We start from the raw sequence: 19,437 nt of genomic DNA, 5'->3' as shown, positions 1-19,437 counted from the left end.
ATACGCTTCATCCAGGTTGTCACGGTGTGTACCCACAAAAAATCAGTGGGATATATAACGTTGCAGCACTGGCGTGGGTAGACGTCAGCAGGCTGTGCTGAAGCTCATCAGCTTCGGGGACAGACAGCACACTGCCTCTGAGGTGAGGGATGCCCTCCTCGATGAGACAGCAATATGGTTTGAGCCGCTGCACCTGGGCCCAGGCATGGTCGTGTCTGATAATGGCTGGTAGCAGCTCTGGAGCTTGCCAGCCTCCAACATGTTCCATGCCTGGCCCACATCTTTAACCTAGTGGTGCAACGTTTTTTAAAATCATACCCAAATGTGCACAAGCTACTGGTGAAAGTGCGGCGATTGTGCGCCCACTTTCGCAAGTCTACAGTAGCCGCTACTAGCCTCAAAAAACTCCAGCAACACCTACATCTGCCCGAACACCGGCTGTTGTGTGACGTCCTCACACGCTGGAACTCAACTTAACATGTGTTGAGCATAGTGGTTGAGCAGCTGAGACCTTTGATGGAGTACCATCTCCAAAACCCTAGGGTGCCACAAAGTCAGCTCCCTCAGTTTCTCAACCATGAGTGGCCATGGATGGGAGACCTATGTGAAATTCTACGGGTGTTTGAGGAGTCCACCAAAAGGGTCAGCTGTGACGACGCACTAGTGAGTGTAACAATCCCGTTCTTGTGTGTGATGCGAGAATCCCTCATTGCCATCAGGGATAACGCAGATCACACTGAGGAGTCAGGGATAGCAGCAGAACCGTCACAGCGTTTAATGATGGAGGAGGAGGAGGATGAAGATGTGGCAGATGATATGATTGTGACACAGGAGGCTACCAGGGAAGTTCAATGCGTCCCATTCTTGCAGCGCGGATGGGGCAAAAGGGAGGAGGAGGAGGAGGAAGAGGAGGAAATGGAGAGTGACCTTTCCGGTGGGGGCAGCGAAGTCATGCCAAGTAACACTCTGGCACACATGGCTAACTTCATGTGGGGTGCTTTTCAATTGACAAGCGCGTAGTCAAAATAATGGAGAGCAACCAATACTGGATATTTGCAATCCTTGACCCCCAATATAAAAATAACATCTCGTCTTTTATTCTGGTAGAACATGATGGAGATGTTTCCATCAAGTGTCGTTGGCGGCAGAGAGGACAGTTCCTCCATGAGGCGAACAAGTGCCGTCCAGTCCACTCCCACAAGGAGTACACCGTCTAAGCTCTGGGACACGTTAATGGCACCCCCTCGGCAAACTCCCGCCACTGAGGGATCTAGTGTCACCAGGCGGGAAAAGTATAGGCGCATGTTGCAGGAATACCTGTCCGGCCACAGACCTGTCCTCTCCGATCCCTCTGCGCCCTACACGTATTGGTTGTCGAAGTTGGACTTGTGGCTTGAACTTGCCCTACACACCTTGGAGGTGCTGTCCTGTCCTGCCGCCAGCGTGCTATCTGAAAGGGTTTTCAGCGCAGCCGGTGGTATCATCACGGATAAGCGCAGCCGGCTGTCAGCTGAGAGTGCCGACCGGCTGACTTTCATCAAAATGAACAGCCAGTGGATAGACCCATCATTTTCATGCCCACCAGGGTCAAGCACCCCAACATGAATTGTTATGTCTGCGCTCAACCTCTACAATTCCTCCTCATATTCCTCCACCATCTGCGTTGCACAATTCTGATCCTTCTAGGCTGAATCCACCCTGATTTCCCCAAACTCTGCTGTTTGGACGCTGAATCCACCCTGATTTCCCTAAACTCTGCTGGTTAGAGGCTGAATCCACCCTGATTTCCCCAAACTCTGCTGGTTAGAGGCTGAATCCACCCTGATTTCCCCAAACTCTGCTGGTTAGAGTTTGAAACCACCCTGATTTCACCTAACTCTGCTGATTAGAGGCTGAATCCAACTTGATTTCCCCAAACTCTGCTGGTTAGAGGCTGAATCCACCCTGATTTCACCAAACTCTGCTGGTTAGATGCTCAACTCACTCCAAGGGCCAAAAACACTGCTGGTGCAAGGCTCAACTAACCCCAATGGCCAAAAACACTGCTGGTGCAAGGCTCAACTAAGTGAAAGGGCCTCAACCTCTGCTGGTAAGAGACTGAAGTCACGTAAAGGGCCTCAATCTCTGCTGGTAAGAGGCTGAAGTCACGTAAAGGGCCTCAATCTCTGCTGGTAAGAGGCTGAAGTCACCTAAAGGGCCTCAATCTCTGCTGGTAACTCAGCTTGTGGGCCTCTAACTTAATTTGGAAGGGCTCACGTTAAGGGCCAGGAAAGTGAATTTTGGAAGGTCTTACCACATCACCACAGACACATCCACAATGACAGTTAAGGGTGGGTACTGTTGGATTTCCCATTGCCTATTCCATCTGTGGTTGTTCTGGGCAATGTGATTTAAAGGGGTGCTTGGTAATGTTTCATTAGAGTAAAATTTGGGTTTCTGTCCATCCAATTGGGGAGGAAAAAAGGTTTCCAGGTATTTTCCCACTTTCACAGTGGAAAGAGTGTGGAAAGTGTGTAGTTGATAGGCTGTGAGGGTGGGGTAAAACTGTGACTTGAGCTTATTAGATGCCCCTAGGCATGCTTCCCCTGCTGTCCCAGTTGTATTCCAGAGGTGTTGGCATCATTTGCTGAGGTGTCATAGTGGACTTGGTGACCTTCCTGAGTCGAACATTAGTTTCCCCCTAAACGAGTATTTTTCCCCATAGACTATAATGGGGTTCGATCAAACAGTCGAGTATTGAGCGGCTACTCGAATCGAACTTCGAACATTTCACTGTTCGCTCATTTCTATTAGACACGCTCATAAACCTGGTGCAGTTTAGGACTGTCTAGCTTTAAGGTTAAGGTCCCAAGTAGTGAGTTGCAGCAACAAAGCGCTGTAGAGGAACCGCAGCAACGCATCATGATTTTTCCTGCAGCACTTTTCATAGAAAGTCTGCAGAGGTTTCTTCTGTGGACTTTCTGTTTCCATTATACCTATAGGGAAACTGCCAACGTTTCTAAAGGTATAATTGACATGCTGCGATTTCCAAAAATGCAGTGTATTGTTCTTTAGTAGAGATGAGCGAACACTGTTCGGAACAGCCGTTCCGAACAGCACGCTCACAGCACGCTCCCATAGAAATGAATGGAAGTGGCCGGCACGCGGGGGGTTAAGCGACCAGCCGCCGGCAAAGCGTACGTGCCAGGTGCTTCCATTCATTTCTGTGGGAGCGTGCTGTTCGGATCGGCTGATCCGAACAGTGTTCGCTCATCTCTATTCTCTAGTGAATTGGACAATTTTTTTCTGTCTCCCTCTTTAATGATAATGCATGCGAGCCAGGAAGTGTAGCAGAAGAGGGCTTAGTCAGATTGCATGTTTTTAGTCTATACAGTACATGTAACCATTTTTTGGAAGGAATCTCCACAAGCAACTAGTAGTACTTATGCTGTAACTGTTGTAGATCAGAAACAGCCTTTGCAGCCACCTTACAGTGTCTACATTCTTAACAGGCCATGCATATGCTACTAGGAATTTTTCAGGAAAGAAATATTTAGGCTAAGGCCCCATTTTGTGGAAAAGCATTTTTTTTTTTTTTTTAGCTAAAGCCAAGAGTGGCTACAATATGAATGGGAAACATTCAGGAAGCATTTCCCCCCCACGTTCAAACCGCAGCACAACAGATGGGGTATTCCTGCCCCTGTGTGCGGTTTAGGACAGGTGGAATTTTAATTAAATTAATGTAGCAAATTAACCCCATCCCCATAAGAAGGTAAGAGGAACCTCCTCCCCTTGTGTTTTTTTCTGTCCTGTGTGCAGGACAGGTGGAAGGAGATTTCTCTTACCTCCTTATCCTCTTTTTCCTTGTCTGTGTATGTTGTGGGGAGCAGTCCTACCTGTTCCCTGCTCCTGTTGCCGCTGTGTCCAGTCTGCAAGCTTCCGGCGTTCCAGCTGTGTGGCTTCTTCTTGTGCCGGCGCCTCTCTCTGCGCATGCGCATAGACTCTGTAGCTGGAGTGCCGGCTGTATACACAGCTATGATTGCTGCTTGGTGGCACCCTCCCCTGTCTTCCGCGGAGTGTCTTTGCCTGGCCGCTTACCCTCCGGTCTCCCTGCTGGGAGAGGATAGAGGGGAGAAAAGAAAAAAAAAAAGTTTTTTCCTGGTTTTGATCCAGGACAATAACATATTTTCTTCTTGGGGAGGAGACAGTAGTCCCTCCCCTTCCCATTTTGGTCCTATATAAACCTTGTCAGATCTGGTGTTTGTTCTGTTGTTAGGACCAAGCTCTGCAGCACTTTGTGTGTTCCCTTATCTGCTAAAAGCTGCATTGTGATTCACCACAATACTGTTTTAACCCTAGCTAGGCTATGGTGTCTGTTTCTTTAAATACTTAGTATTTTATTTTTTTGCAGATGTCTTCCTTTTCTCCCAAAGGGGACGAAGCTTCAAGATGGAAAGGGTCATCCAAACGCAGGTACCTCACCTGCAGGGATTGCAACATTCTGCTTTCTGACGTTTACGAATTCAACAGATGCCGTCAGTGTCGGTCCCCTCCTCCTGAGGAACCCGCCTTTCGTGATATGGTCGCATGGGTTAAACTGTTTGTGACAGACTCCATGCGTGAAATGAAGGACTCCCTTTCCCACTCCACTAAAAGACCCCGTAGGGAGTCACCGGCTATTAGCCTATCCTTCTGAGGAAGGTTCCAACACCGTGGAAATTTCTTCTGATGAAGATTCTGTTACTCCTAAAACAGTATTTCCTGTGGAAAAAATTTTGAAATTACTGAAGTCCAGGCGGGTGTGATGTTGACAATGGGGAAGCCTCAGATTCCACCTATAGAAGGCCTAGGGCCTTCCAAGTGGATCCAGCCCTGGCCAAAGCCATGGAAGTCGAATAGAAGCGTCCGAACAAGGCGTTTTTTTCAATCTAAAAATTTTTAATTAATGTTTCCCTTAGAGGAAAGTGAACAAACTTTCCAGGCGTACTGTTGTTCCATCTGAAGATAGGTCTAATTTTCAAGAAACCATGGATAGACATGCAGAATGTGTCTTAAGACTTATTAACTCTGCAGCTGCCTCTCAGGCCTCCATTGGTGTAGCCTGCTCTGAAGTCTCTAACAAACTACGGTCAGACCTGGCAAGATTACAGCGGGACATTGATGATGGAGTCCCTCGTGATGATCTGCTGGCATCCTTCTCATCCCTGTTTTTGGCTACCAATTTTTTTGTCTGAAGCTTCCAAATACCAGGTGAAAGCGGTCGCCAAGAGTATGGCCTTATCAGCTGCCGCCAGAAGGCCTCTTTGGCTCAAACTATGGAAGGCAGACAACGCCTCCAAGTACAATATCTGTGGTCTTCCATTCGAACCTGGCAGACTGTTTGGCAAACAGTTGGATGAAATCATGGAAGGACTCGCAGATAGTAAAGGGAAGCCCCTTCCTCAGTCCTACAGAGGCAGACCTGGAACATCATCTCGTGGCAAAGGTTCCCAGCGCCAGTCTTCAGCCAGGCCACAGTATACTAGAAGGTCTGGGTTCCAGTCCAGAGGATCTGACCATCGTTTCTCCAAGGAGGAACCAAAAAAGTCTTTTTTTTGACAATTATTGTACCCCTCCCATGGAGAGCTCTCCACGTGTTGGAGGTCGCCTAAAAAAATTCTTTCCAGCCTGGCGCCAAAACATCCATGACCCTTGGGTCTTCCAACTAATTCAACACGGATACCGCAAAGATTTCGTGTCTCCTCCTTGCGCCAGATATATCGTAACCCGTTCTTTCTCTAATCAAAAACAAGCATGCCTGGAAGGTATGATCCAAGAATATCTGGACGAAGTGGCTCTGGAACCAGTACCTCTGGACGAGAGAGGCGCAGGCGTGTATTCTTCAGTCTTCCTGGTGCCAAAAGCATCAGGGGGCTGGAGGATGATAATCGACCTCAGGTACCTGAACCATTTCATCCGCAAGCTGCATTTCCGCATGGAAACTTTAAAATCAGTAGTCGCCTTTCTGCAACCTGGCGACATTCTCGCCACTTTGGATCTCAAAGATGCCCATCTCCATATCCCTATTTTTCCTCCCCACAGGAAAAATCTGAGAATAGCCGTGCTATTAGACGGCCAATTACGTCATCTTCAGTTTGCGGCCCTGCCATTCGGCATCACGTCAGCACCTTATGTCTTCACAAAAGTCATAGCACCCATTGCTGCTTGTCTCAGGCTCCAGGGGTTATTTATAGTTCCATATCTGGAAGATTGGCTGTTGAAAGCTCACTCAAAGGAGCTGCTAAGAAATCAACTTCAAGTGACCACCTCCTTCCTCCAGAGCCTTGGGTGGATAATCAACTGGGACAAGTCAGACGTTGTACCCTCCACAAGGAAGTCCTTCCTAGGGTGCATTCTAGACTCCATCCAGATGACAGTGTCTCTTCCTCCTCAGAGGAAGGAGAAGATCAGGTAGGCTGTCAACTATCTCTATCAGATGCGCCGGGTATCAATCCGAACGACCATGAAAGTCCTTGGTCTCATGTCAGTGTCTGCGGATGCAGTCCCTTAGGCACTTTGGCACAAACGTCCTCTCCAGAGCGAGGTTCTCAAGTTGTGTAACCGCAGCCCTCTGGGTCTGGATTCACTGATCCACCTATCCCTCAATGCCCATCTGTCACTCAGGTGGTGGTTCCATCTAAAAGACGGAAGGTCCATGGTCCAGCCAGTCTGGACCCTGTTGACTACGGATACATTTCTTATCAGTTAGGGAGTCCATCTAGACGAGATGAACGCAAGACGGACATGAAATTGGTTGGAGAAAACCAAATCATCCAATTGGTGCAAGATTAGAGCCATCTATCTGGCGCTTCTACATTTTGCCCCCTTACTTTGGGGCATGGCAGTGAAAGTACGCTTGGACAACCTAACTGCAGTCTTCTACCTGAACAAGAAGGGAGGTACCCGTTCCCCTGCTCTTCTGAGGGAAACAGATCTCATTTTCTCCTGGGCAGAAAAGAATCGCACACATCTCATGGCGGCTCACATCAAAGGGTCCATGAATGTGCTGGCAGACCAGTTAAGTCGGGGTCTGACTGTGTCAGGCGAGTGGTCTCTGAACAAAGCGATTTTTCATAAAATTAACGAGATGTGGGGAGTTCCAGAGGTGGATCTGATGGCCACCAAGTACACCGCCAAGGTGGAGAAATTTTGTTCCCTCTATCTGGAGGACGAGCCCTTAGCAGTAGACGCCCTGTCGATTCCATGGAGGTTCAGGCTGGCATACATCTTCCCTCCACTTTGCATGATACTCAGGGTATTGATGAAAGTCAGACAGGAGCAGGCGTCAGTAATAGCAAACATACCGTTTTGGCCAAAGAGGGGGATATATTGGAGGCTCTCCCTGGATATAGTAAGATTCTACGTATTTACCTACAGCGTACTAGGGATTTTAGGAAGGAGGAAAACTTGTTAGTTTCCTTTGTAGGGCGATCCAAGGGGTTTAAAGTTTCAAAAACCCCATTAGCCAGGTGGATTAAGGAGGCGATAAGGCTCTCTTTAGTCTATCAGGGGCTTACTCCCCCGGATTTTGTTAAAGCACACTCTACTAGAGCAATGTCTACCTCCTGGGCGGAAAAGCATTCAGTCTCCTTAGAACATATCTGTTCTGCTGCTACCTGGCAGTCTCAATCCACTTTTATTAAGCATTAGAGATGAGCGAACACTCTCCCATAGAAATGAATGGAAGCACCTGGCACGTACGCTTTGCCGGCGGCCGGTCGCTTAACCCCCCCCCCCCCCCCCGTGTGCCAGCTGCTTCCATTCATTTCTATGGGAGCGTGCTGTGAGCGTGCTGTTCGCTCATAAATAAAATATACAGATAGCCGGCTCACCCACTTGTCATTTGAATTTCATAGTCCGGAATGCATGGATACCGATGGACTCCACTCGGCAACTCGAACCAAAATATGAAGAAAACTCCAGCAATCTCCGGATATAGTATAAAAAACTTCCAACTTTATTGTATCATTCTTAAAAAACTTCAGTCATTATGCATGAAGTGACCGCACCAGGAGACTTGGCGTATCGTAGATGAAAAAAAGCCTACGCGTTTCGGATTAGATCCTTCATCATGGCATAACTCTCTCAACTGAAAGCTCCCGTTAAAAGCTTCCGTAGTGTTCGCTCATCCCTATTAAGCATTATCATTTAGACCTTCAAGGGTCAGAGGCTACTGCCTTCGGCCAAGCTGTCTTATCTGTATGCCGAGGGGGTCCTCCCTAGGGGTTATCTTGCTACATCCCCATCTGTTGTTCTGTGGTTTGGACGTGGGGGAATCGTTGGTTATGTATGATAAACAGTCTCCTTTAGTCCAAAAAGCAGCACATGACTCCCTCCCTATTACCGTATATACTCGAGTATAAGCCGAATTTTTCAGCCCAGTTTTTGGGCTGAAAAAGCCCCCCTCGGCTTATACTCGAGTCAGAAAAAAATAAATAAAAAAAAATTATTTTGGAGGGGGGGGGGGGGGTGTCTATGACCAGCCACAATATCAATGTATAGAATCTCCCATAAAATAGTGCAAAAAAAAAAAAAAAATTAAAAAAAAAAAATTAAATAGAAGTTCTAAATCATTCCTTTCCCTAGCATACATACAAAAGTTGAAAATGACTGTGAAACACATACACATTAGCTATCCCTGTGTCTGACAGTGCCCGGTCTACTTAATATAGGGTATCTGCAGTGCTCCTGTTCCGTCGGAAGGGGTTAATAGGAGCACTGTAGATACCCTATATTCAGCAAGGCTGAGTTCCAAGTGGGGGAAAAAAAAAAACAGTCCTCAAGCTCAGGGAAGGGGCAGGCAGACAACCAAAACACCCCCTCCCCATTCCCCGCACCCAGCAACTACTGCACCCAAAAACTGACCATTTTAATTTTTGAAATTTTCCAGTAGCTGCTGCATTTCCCCCCTAGGCTTATACTCGAGTCAATAAGTTTTCCCAGTTTTTTGTGGTAAAATTAGGGCCCTTGGTTTATATTCGGGTCGGCTTATACTCGAGTATATACGGTATTATTATTTTACTTTATAACTAACACAAAGGGAGGAGGTTCCTCTTACCTTCTTATAGGGGGGGGTTAATTTGCTGCATTAATTTTATTAAAATTCTACCTGTCCTAAACCGCACACAGGGGAAGGAATACCCTATCTGTTGTGCTGCTGTTTGGACTAAGGGAAACAGGTTATCATACATAACCAACGATTACTTTCCACTTCTAGCTTTGGCTCAAAAAATCACAGCAAAATCTGCAACAAAAAAGCTGCTTTTGTGCAATGTGGGATCTCAGCCTAAAAGAGGACCTTTTACCACCTCCATCAATTCAAGTTCTTAGCATGTTTTAATAGTTGCCGTTCTACCGATTCCAGAACAGATGGAGTTTTCACTGTTCCCAAGCAGCAGATGCAGTTAGCTTTGGTGCTTGATGTGCCATTTAGACTCTGTTATGTCACAAGTACATGACTCAGAGCTCCATTCAGAGGCAGCCAATGTCAGAGCTCATAATCACACCACCCGCAGGACAGTACAGAGTCTAAATAGCATATGAAGCACCAAAATTAACTGCAGTGATTGCTCAGGAATGGTGGGGGCTAAAGAGAAATCTCCAACTGTGCTACAATCAGTGGATCAGTAGCTATTAATTGATGTAAACAGCTGGACTTGGAGGTGGTGAAAGGTCTTTCTTAACTGTCTCTATTATATGCACGTGAGAATGAGTGAAGGTGTTAAACAGGGTAAGTTCACACAGGGTTTTTTAGACCAGATTTGGCGCAGGAATCCGCCTCAGAATCCAGTCCAAAAAACGTCTCCTGCGGCTAGCCACGATTGTCGTGGCATTCTGCTCCAGATTAGGCCCAAATGAATGAGCCTAGTCGTAAGGAAGTGTCACGCCAGAATCCACGGCAAGAAAGGGCAGCTTGCTTCTATTTTTTGGAAGCGGGAAGAAACCGCTCACAGGAAAAAGGAAGTGAACGGCTCCCATTGAAGTCATTCTGAGGCAAATTCTGGTTCAAAATCCGGTCCAATGTCCGTGCAAGATTTTGAACGGACATTAGCAGCGGACACTGACAGTAGTGTGAACGCCCCCTTATTTCCATGGTTATTCCTTGTGAAAATGAAAATATTTTACCTATCACAACATGTTGTTATGGGGGGAAAAAAATATTTTTTTTTTCGAAGCCCTATTTAAATAAATTCAGTGACACACCTGTGGCATCAAAATGTTCCCAATACCCATAGATAAAGTTCTTGAGAGGTGTGAAAAATGTCACCTTCATTTTTTTGTGTTTCAGCAAAGTGAGGCCTCAACCTTAAAGGGGTTTTCTGGGCAAATTTTTTTTTCCAAAAAGGTCTGTAAGTGCTATTAATAGGTTAATAAGTGCACCCAAATACCTTTAGCAGTGTTTTGAGTGATTTCTGCGTATCTCTGTAAACTCCTGTCATTTTCTGCATTTGTTTACATGGGCATCTTCCTGTTCCATTTTCTTAAACCTACCATGATGCCTTGGGCTTCACTCACACCAATTCCTTCTCTCATTCCCTCCCCCTATCTATTTGACTAGTTAGCCTGCCCACTACTGTGCATGCTGGCACTCTATGCACAGGTGTTGGCAGATTTCAAGAAGAGGAGGTGAAGCCCAGACGAAGTGACATTCTGTGCCCAAAGGATCGGACCGGTAGACAGGCAAGTATGACGTGGTGGGTTAATATAGGTGATGTTCCGAAACTTAAAATCACTGGAAAAAAATGTCCCTGGGGTAGGTGGGGACAGGGAACAGTAGTAGTTGGGTATATAGCTTAAAAAGATCAATGTATTCCAGACAACCCCTTTTAAGGGGTTTTGTTCTGGTTTGGCTTTAATCCAAGACAATTGCGCAGATTCAACAATATCTGTCAGTTTTCTGGGTGGGATGATATTGCTTGCATCAGTCATCCATTAATTTCAATAAGCAAGACAGAAGTCTTCTTTCATCTTGGTCTGTTATGGATTTAAACAGGAGATAGAATCTGTATGCAGGACTGTAAAATACTATATTTAAAAGGGAGTATCTCATTGGCTCTAGTGATTTTTAACTAAGCATGTATTTGCATAGTCTTTAGAAAGGCTATTCCTGACATACCTTTTATTCAGTAATCATCTCAGCCGTTTTTGAATTGGCTCACTTTTACTGATATGCCAATTAGCCTCCACAGTGCACCTGGAAGTGTCTGTGATGCTCTCTGTGCATTGTGTGATGTGTGTTAACAGGGGAAGGTGAGAACAGGGAAGGCTGAAGAGTTATCATCATAATCAGCCTTCCCTGCTGGGAGGATTACTGAATAAAAGGTATGTCTGGAATAGCCTTTCTAAAGGCTATGCAAATATATGCCTAGTTAAAAATCACTAGAGCCAATAAGAGACTCCCTTTAAATAAGTTTCCCTCCTTGTTCCATATGATTTGCCTTTCAGGGTTCTGAGAAAACTGAGTTACATAGCATGTGGAGCTGTAACCAGGAATACTGTAATTATAATACAGTACTGTGTTTTGTGTTACCGTGCAACTCACCTATTTTGTGATGTGGAGTGATGATATCCCCCCTAACCCTGTCTAGAAGCCTCTCACCTCTGCCAGGTCAGTCCTCTCTGTGCCAAGCTGACAAGATGCAAGAACATCGAAACCACTATCCTTGGCTGAGGAACTACCTGGTATAATCCCAACATCATTGCAAACAAAGGCCTCTGAGAAGGTCGGCATGATGTTAATAGGAGGGCCCTCTATTGGTTTGCTTGACTGAGGCTCTGTCTTCCTAATTACTAGAGATGAGCGAGTACTGTTCGGATCAGCCGATCCAAACAGCACGCACGCATTGAAATGAATGGACGTAGCCGGCACGCGGGGGGTTAAGTGGCCGGCTGGCGTCAAAGCGGAAGTACCAGGTGCTTCCATTCATTTCAATGCCTGCGTGCTGTTCGGATTGGCTGATCTGAACAGTACTCGCTCATCTCTACTAATTACATCATAGAAGATAGACTTGCACATTCTCAGTGAGCTCCCTCTATTGGTGTGAATGACTGAGGCACTGACTTCCTAATTACATCATGGAAGTCAGATTTGCATATTCTTCCCATGTTCCTTTGCACAGTGGAGCGCTCATGGCTTAAGACTCCACACACTTAATGGTGGTCTCTCCCTATGGAGTGACGATATCCCCCCAACCCAGCATAGCTTTGAGTGAGTAAGTCATAGTTTCAATGTAACCAGTGAAGCCCATTTACAGGCCAACAGGGCCTCAGCAGTGAATTTGCAATGTCAGCAAGAGGCCTGAAGAGGATGCTGTTGGACTCAGCGAAGATGCCCAGGAGAGGTGGAGCAAGGTGAGTATATATGTTTGTTATTTTTACTCACCTCCCCTAGGCCTCCACTTATTATACTCTGGAACCTGAAGAGACCCCAGAGCACAATATTTCACTGAAATTAACCTGGGAAGGGCAAACCTCACATCAAAATGTCTCTTAGGGCTTTGCCCATCTCTACTAATAAAGCTTTTACTGTGGAGCATTATACACTGGAGGGAATGAGGAGAATTTTATAAGGTGTGTGGCCACTATGGAGCATTATACTGTGTGGGGAGGACTGCGGAACATTATATATACAGAAAACTGTAAGATACATTGGGGAGTAGCAGAAATTCTAGCAGAAATACAAATAGTCGTGATTTAGATATAATACAGTACAATCCAGCATTATTTTTGCAGCAGTTCTCCTAAAGCAATATAACACACACACAAAACAGTATTAGGGAGCATTCACACGGAGTAACGCCGGGCGTGTATCACAGCCGTACACGCCGGCGTTACGGCAGACTGCCGAACACTTCCCATTCACTTCAATGAGAGTGCTCGTAAACGCCGCTGTTACGAGCGCTCCCATTGAATTGAATGGGAAGTGTTCGGCAGTCTGCCGTAACGCCGGCGTGTACGGCTGTGATACACGCCCGGCGTTACTCCGTGTGAATGCCCCCTTAGTGACAATATTCAGTGGTAAGATAGCCAGTCAGAATATAAAGTGTAAAGTTACATGTAATGTTGGTGGATGACTGATCTACTGTGAATGAGTGGGGTAGGGAAAATAAGTAAATAAAGCAAAGTAAATGGATGTGCTTTCAGTGGTTCAGATGCGCTAGGTAACCCGACAGTCCGTCCACAAAAACAGCAGTTACCCGCAAACACCCGCAGATCCGCCTGATGTTTGTAAAGGTTCTGCCGTTTTTATACTGAAACAGGCAGAGAGAAAAGTCCTTTGTGCAGGACTTTTCTCTTTGCCCATTTTCAGTGAAATCAGCGACTGAGACTGTTGACACAGATGTGAAAAAAGCCTTACTTCAATGTGGCTGCATACTGACAAACAGTTATTATTCTTCATTCTAAGGATGGGAAAATGCTTTACATATAATCACTGTGCAAAAGTAATTAACTTTTTTTTGGTTTTTAAATTTACAGGGCATGGTGATAAGAAAGCAAGTAAATGCTGTTGACACAAGCAGTCCATTCCCTCCCTTAAAGGAGGAGCTTCGTACTTTTCTTAAATTATGTCTCTTGGACCAGAACTTTCCAGGGTTTGTTCAAGCAGTGGAAAAAGAGTTATACGCACTTACAAAAAGTCCTTAAAAAAATGCTTTGCACCAGAATACATTCCTGTTTTAGTTTGTTTATATTTTATCAACAAGTGTATATGCCACACACATTATTACACTTCATTTGCACAATCCATGGGCTCATGCAACTAGAACATCCCCCAGCCCTCCGCCCAGTAAAAGATATTACAGTTTTGATATACTGACACATTTACATCTAGTTGCATAGAATAGAACCATGCTTTAAAGAACAAAATGTAAAATCTGTTAAAAGAACCAAAATTAAAACAAACTTTCAAAGAAAAAAAATGTATATAACTTATAAAAAGTTTGCCTGCATGAATTTACATTTTGACGTAACAGTGCAAAAGGCGTTAACAATATACATGATTAAACCAGTGTTCATTCACTTATAAAGCATCCCATCTATTACAGATATATAATATATGTATATATATCCAATTATAATATTATCTCTTGTAGCTGGGCTTTTTAACTATTTGCAGTAACAAAATCAGACAATTTGTCCCCATGTTACTCTAAACCTAAAGGACTTTTTTGAATGGTTGCTTATTACATTTACATTAGATACTTCACTTCCTGGAGAAAAATCAATATTGATACTTGGTAACTACACAGCAAAACATGCCTTTTGAGAATTTTGCTTTTGAGCCTTCCTCAGTAGAAAGTACTGGACATGAAGAAAAGCATGACGATCCAGTACAAAACACAGTGAAGAAAGTTTATATTATGTATAAAAAAATTAGCAAGCATTAGGTCCCAGGACACAACCTTGTATCTTACAAAATGATGAGCACTTTAAGCAACATGTGTTATTTCTTGTTCCTATAGGAGTATATATTATATTTAGGGTCACAAAAATGACACTTCATTTGACTGTCTGTCGCATGGCAGCTATGTGACATTTACAGCTGTCCAATACTCAGCTATAAAAAAAAAATATGATAATTTTGTTACTAGGGATGTGCCCTGCTCAATAAACAGATTTAAAATACATGCCAAATATACAAAAAAGGGAAAGAACAAAAAAATAAAATAAACCTGCTTTCCAGACCTTTACTATCCCTTTGGAAGGCTTACATTTTCTATATTTATATATGTATATATATATTTAACAACATAATTAAAAAAAAAAAAAAAAAAAGCCACAGCACACAAAGCTGCATATGCACTCTATTTTCGAAGCTCCTTAATACCCAATCAGTTTTTAGTCTCCATGGAGGCTATATAAGGCATGCTTTAAAAAAATAGTTTTGTACCCTCAGTCACATGAAAAAAAAAAAATTAACACACAAAAAAAGGAATATTGAAGAAGTCTGAAGATCATCTAAAGATCGCCTGAAGATCGACTTCATAATGTCAGCTCTTTAGAAGGATAATTTGTTGCCTGGTCAAATCCACAAAGCTCTAAAAAGAAAATAAAAAAAGTTATAAAAAAAACAAAGTGAAACCTTGAATTTGAATTACATAGCATCAGGTTAGGTAGAAGAATACACAATTACCAGACTTTGGACTACCTATCTATGCCAAATATGATAGTGCATGAAAGATGAAAGCCATGTGTTCACTGCCAATATATTTTCAAAAAGAAGAGAAATACTTAGGGTGTGTTTAAAAGCATTGCCAGCTGTATGAGTTCTTCAGATGGCACCCAAAATGGTCATCAATGGAAATAAGACTTTGCAAAGAGTGCTAAGACTTAATAGTTTTGACGCTATTTGAAAATAGCCATACCACCCAACTGCATGAAGATGATGGCCACATGTGTCAATGTCAATTCTGCACCTTCGGTTGAATACAATGGTGAAGCCTTCAACTTTCTGCTCAAACATTTAGAATACTACTAGTGAAGTCTGAAACTCTGTGCAGTCCTGCTGCAACAATCTGGGAACAAGTGGAGGGAGACAGGTTGCATTATACTGTTTACACAGGAGCGGATCACTGGAAAGAGGTAGGTAGGTGTGTGTGTGTGTGTGTGTGTGTGTGTGTGGCGGGGGAGAGGGGGTACAAAATGTTCTGAGCACATATACTGCCTGCATTTAAAAATATAAACAGATATACAAATGAATTAAAGAGATTTTTGTACTGCACAGTTCTGAGGCTGTCAGCTGATGCTCCAATGCTGCGTTTTATAAGGGAATCGCCTGGCACCTGGTAAGTTTCCGTAGCACCCATTTTAAGAGTGATCTGCTGGGGTAATAAGTTTTACAATTTTCCAATACACTTTTTATATCCATCCCTCAGTTTTCTAGATCTCTACTTGTTGTGATTCATTCTGCTTACTCCCAAGTGGATACAGACCATGGTCATGTGATGAACACTCAGGTGCACAGCTTGTTATAGTCAGAGTACAGTAATCAGACATCAACCTGGTGACCCTGGGTGTCCATTACATGACAATGGACCTCTTGCAGTAAGCATCAATGTAGAGATCTAGAAAACCAAGAGGAGATGATACAGAAACAATATTGGAAAACTGTACAACCTTTCATTATACAAAACAATTTTTATCTCTCAATATTAGTCTGAAAGGGGGCAACCCCTTTAATCTGTATAGCCTTGAGGAAAGAATGGAAACAAGACTGAAACCTTGAAATAATATATTAAAAGATATCAATAAGGTTCAGGAGGAAAATGTTTTTAATGAAAAAAACTAAACATAACAAGGGGGCACAATCTGAAATTAGTGGGTGGTAAGAGAAGAAACAATGTCAGGAAATATTTCTTCACAAGAGTAGTTGAGGCTTGGAACAAACTTGTGGATGTGGTTGGGAAACCTACAGTAAGTGAATTTAAGTACACACCTGAGATAAACCTTTGTGGTAATAATGGTAACAATATAAGCGCAGACTAGACTGACCATATGGTCTTTTCCTCCAGTTAGTCTTCTAGGTTTTTTTTCTTTAGAATATCCCATGCACCTAGTCTGAAACCTATGCCAGCTCGTTGTAGTCATCACTTACACCAAAAAAACTGATGTACTTGATAGAAATCTTATGGGGCTCCACCCTGTCCCCTTTTCAGAAAATGGTGAGGGTGATGTAAAAATGCCAGGTGTGACAATTTTTCTCACTAATGACATTTAAAAAGTTACAAACCCCCAATTTGCAGAGTTTTTTGGGTTTTTTTGTTACGCTAATAAACTGGCATAGGGAGATAATAAATGTACCTCTTTGTTATGTGTATGATGAACTGATGAATTGATAACTAGCACTGGTTACTAATCATGATTTATATATTGTTTTTACCATAAAGTCTTACTTCACTTACTAGAGTTATTTAGCTTGTGTTTCTTTGCCTCAAGTTCTTATCTTTGTGGTTGTTTGTGGAATTACTCTTCCTGAAAGAATAAAGAAATGTAAGCATGAGGCATTTAAAACATACTGAAAAATAAAGGTGCATTGTACAATGGTCAAGCATTGTTTTTCGGTCATACAGACATATTATAAATTTAATGAAATAAGATATAAATGTTATAAATGTATGATCACTGAGTGTCAAATTTCTAAGACACCCACTGATCACAAGAAGTTGTGCATGTAAGATCATGCTATTCATTTCTATAGTACCACAGAAGTGAGTAAAGTGTAAAAAAAAACTCAGGAGTGGTCAGTGGCAGATACTTCTTTCTTCAGGTGTTTTGTATCCAGCATCCAAGGTCGTCCTCAAGAATTCTGATCAACCAAGCTTCCAGTCGCCTCCACCTTTTTGGCCAATTTTGTGATGGTTTTGAAGGTAGGTGGGTTTCTCCCTCCAAATTTCTTCAAATATTCCCTCTAATACTGTTTAACTGACCCGGTGACCCAGTAGGTATTCACAATGAACACTCTTTGTGGTATGGTATACTGCATGCTTGCTTTTGCCACTCTGGCCCGATGTTGCGGCGCCAGCTATAGTGCCCGCCTCTTTATGACACAGAATCAATTCTTCATTAAATAAGGAATATTTTGAACCTTGTTGCATGATAATACATGCACGCCTTGCAGAGTAATTCACAGTTTTAAAGTTGTACTCCCGAGTGGGACACCCTGTACTACATTATATAAAAGTGGAGTGAGTGTGAGGAGGAGATGAGGAACAAGGTAAACTTACAATGTAGAGAAAAGCAAGGTTTGTTTTTTGTAGGCAGATTGTTTACTTACATGGGTCCAGCTGGTTCATCATCTGCACAAAACATCCAAGACATTGTAAGAAGGAAAGAAAATCAAAGAGAGACAATTAGATCAGTAACAAGCAATATATCTATACATTTGTTAGTGGAGCGACTGGTGTTCACTCTGTGGACACTTCAGTCACTAGCATATCGAGGCATCTTATTATTGTAAATGACTGGGTATGTTCTTTACAATGAAGCTTAAGTCTGATAGGCCATGAAGGACTGCAACTGTAGTGGACAGATTGTTGTGATGTATTGAAAACATCTTGTCCCCTAGTTCCAGTGGTTCACTGAGTAAATTTAATGAGAAGACAAACCCAACATTTCAGTTGTAAAATCCTGCTGGTGGTTTTCTTACTGTCGCGTTATGGGTGTCTCTATGATCAGATCATGTCCTCCCTAGATCTTCCCTTTTATGATACCAAACTGCTTTCTTCCTAAAACTATGATAATTAGAAAATTATCTTCCCCCTCAGACTTCAGCTACTTTTTTTAGGCCCTTTGACCCACATCATATACGTTTGTTTCTGCAATTGCCAAATTATTAGTATGTTACTCAGAATGATCATAAATCATTTTACAATATCTAAACAATTGATTTCAAGTGATTATCTAGAAACAGCAGGTATCTGAAATGTTAACAAGCAAGGTAATTTTCACTGAAGTCTTTAAGAAAAAATAACAGCAGGATTCCACAAGGAGACTAGTGCACATGAAGCAAAAAGATGGAGAGAAGGTACAATCTGAAACAATTGTTGGTACCTGCATGAGCACAAACTGGGAGTAATATGATCATATGACCTATATTACTTCCTTTCTACCTGCTGCCAACACATGAACAAAGTCAACAGGTAGCCAAAAATAATTTTTGGGGAGGGGAGGAGGGAATTCAAAGCAAAATAACAAAAAATTGTGCACAAACAGTCAACAAGCCTTTGTCCACAAACATCTGGTAAACTGGCAAAATGCATTTTGAAATGGGACAGAAAAGTCAGACTGGGTAGGAATACAGCGTGCTGTATTAACGCACAAGAGAGCTACATTTACACAGAGGGCCTGAGACACAGCAACCAATTCCCTAAACAAAAACGCACACACACACACACACGCGCATACACACGTAACAAATGTAACAGTCCATTCACTAGCAAATAAATATTTCTTCTAGTAATGTTAAAGAGACTGTAGAGGGTTAGAGACAACAAACTATATACCATGATACTGTAGTTTATAAATGATATGTACTGTCACCCACCAGCAAAGGTTTAAACTGTATTTTGCATCACTTCCACAAGTTTTACTGCTTGAAAGCGTTCTCTAGCGACATCTAGTGCTTCTAGGCTAGCAGTTTTCCTAAGAATGTTCTAGCTCTCGCTCATATTTGTAGATTTAATTTTTATACACAGACACCTGAAACTGCATTAAAAAGTGGTCCTCTAAAGGGTGGTCTTCTCAAAGATGATGGCCGGGGCGCATAATATATAGTGAATAGGAAGCTTGATTAAGAGGTGGTCTCTAAAAAAACATGATCTTCTGAAGAGGTTTCACTCTAAATATTGAACATTTCCAAGTTGCACTTCACTCTTATCCTTGTAATATGTACATTAAAAAAAAAAAATCAACACTGACATT

At 43.1% G+C, this 19,437-nt stretch overlaps 2 protein-coding genes across 3 annotated transcripts in view; one reads left to right on the top strand and one right to left on the bottom strand.

The window, feature by feature from the left end:
* The window catches only part of REC114 (REC114 meiotic recombination protein), a 104,258-nt gene extending 90,535 nt beyond the window's left edge, over positions 1–13,723 (top strand). Inside the window, exon 7 of the mRNA XM_075275849.1 lies at positions 13,495–13,723. Coding sequence (XP_075131950.1) covers positions 13,495–13,662 — 168 coding nt within the window. The 3' untranslated portion in view covers positions 13,663–13,723. The remainder of the gene's footprint in view (positions 1–13,494) is intronic.
* NPTN (neuroplastin) overlaps positions 13,683–19,437 on the bottom strand; it is a 47,085-nt gene continuing 41,330 nt past the window's right edge. For both annotated transcript variants that reach the window (XM_075273715.1, XM_075273714.1), the window contains exons 7-9: positions 17,792–17,813; positions 16,920–16,989; positions 13,683–15,056 (exon numbers count right to left, since the gene is read on the bottom strand). In XM_075273715.1, the coding sequence (XP_075129816.1) occupies positions 16,929–16,989; positions 17,792–17,813 (83 nt within the window). In that variant the 3' untranslated portion in view covers positions 13,683–15,056; positions 16,920–16,928. The remainder of the gene's footprint in view (positions 15,057–16,919; positions 16,990–17,791; positions 17,814–19,437) is intronic.

This window comes from Leptodactylus fuscus, chromosome 5, assembly GCF_031893055.1.
Source record: "Leptodactylus fuscus isolate aLepFus1 chromosome 5, aLepFus1.hap2, whole genome shotgun sequence".
NCBI lineage: Eukaryota > Metazoa > Chordata > Amphibia > Anura > Leptodactylidae > Leptodactylus > Leptodactylus fuscus.
The sequence above is the reverse complement of the archived record's forward strand: the minus strand, read 5'-3'. Positions and strand labels throughout refer to the sequence as shown.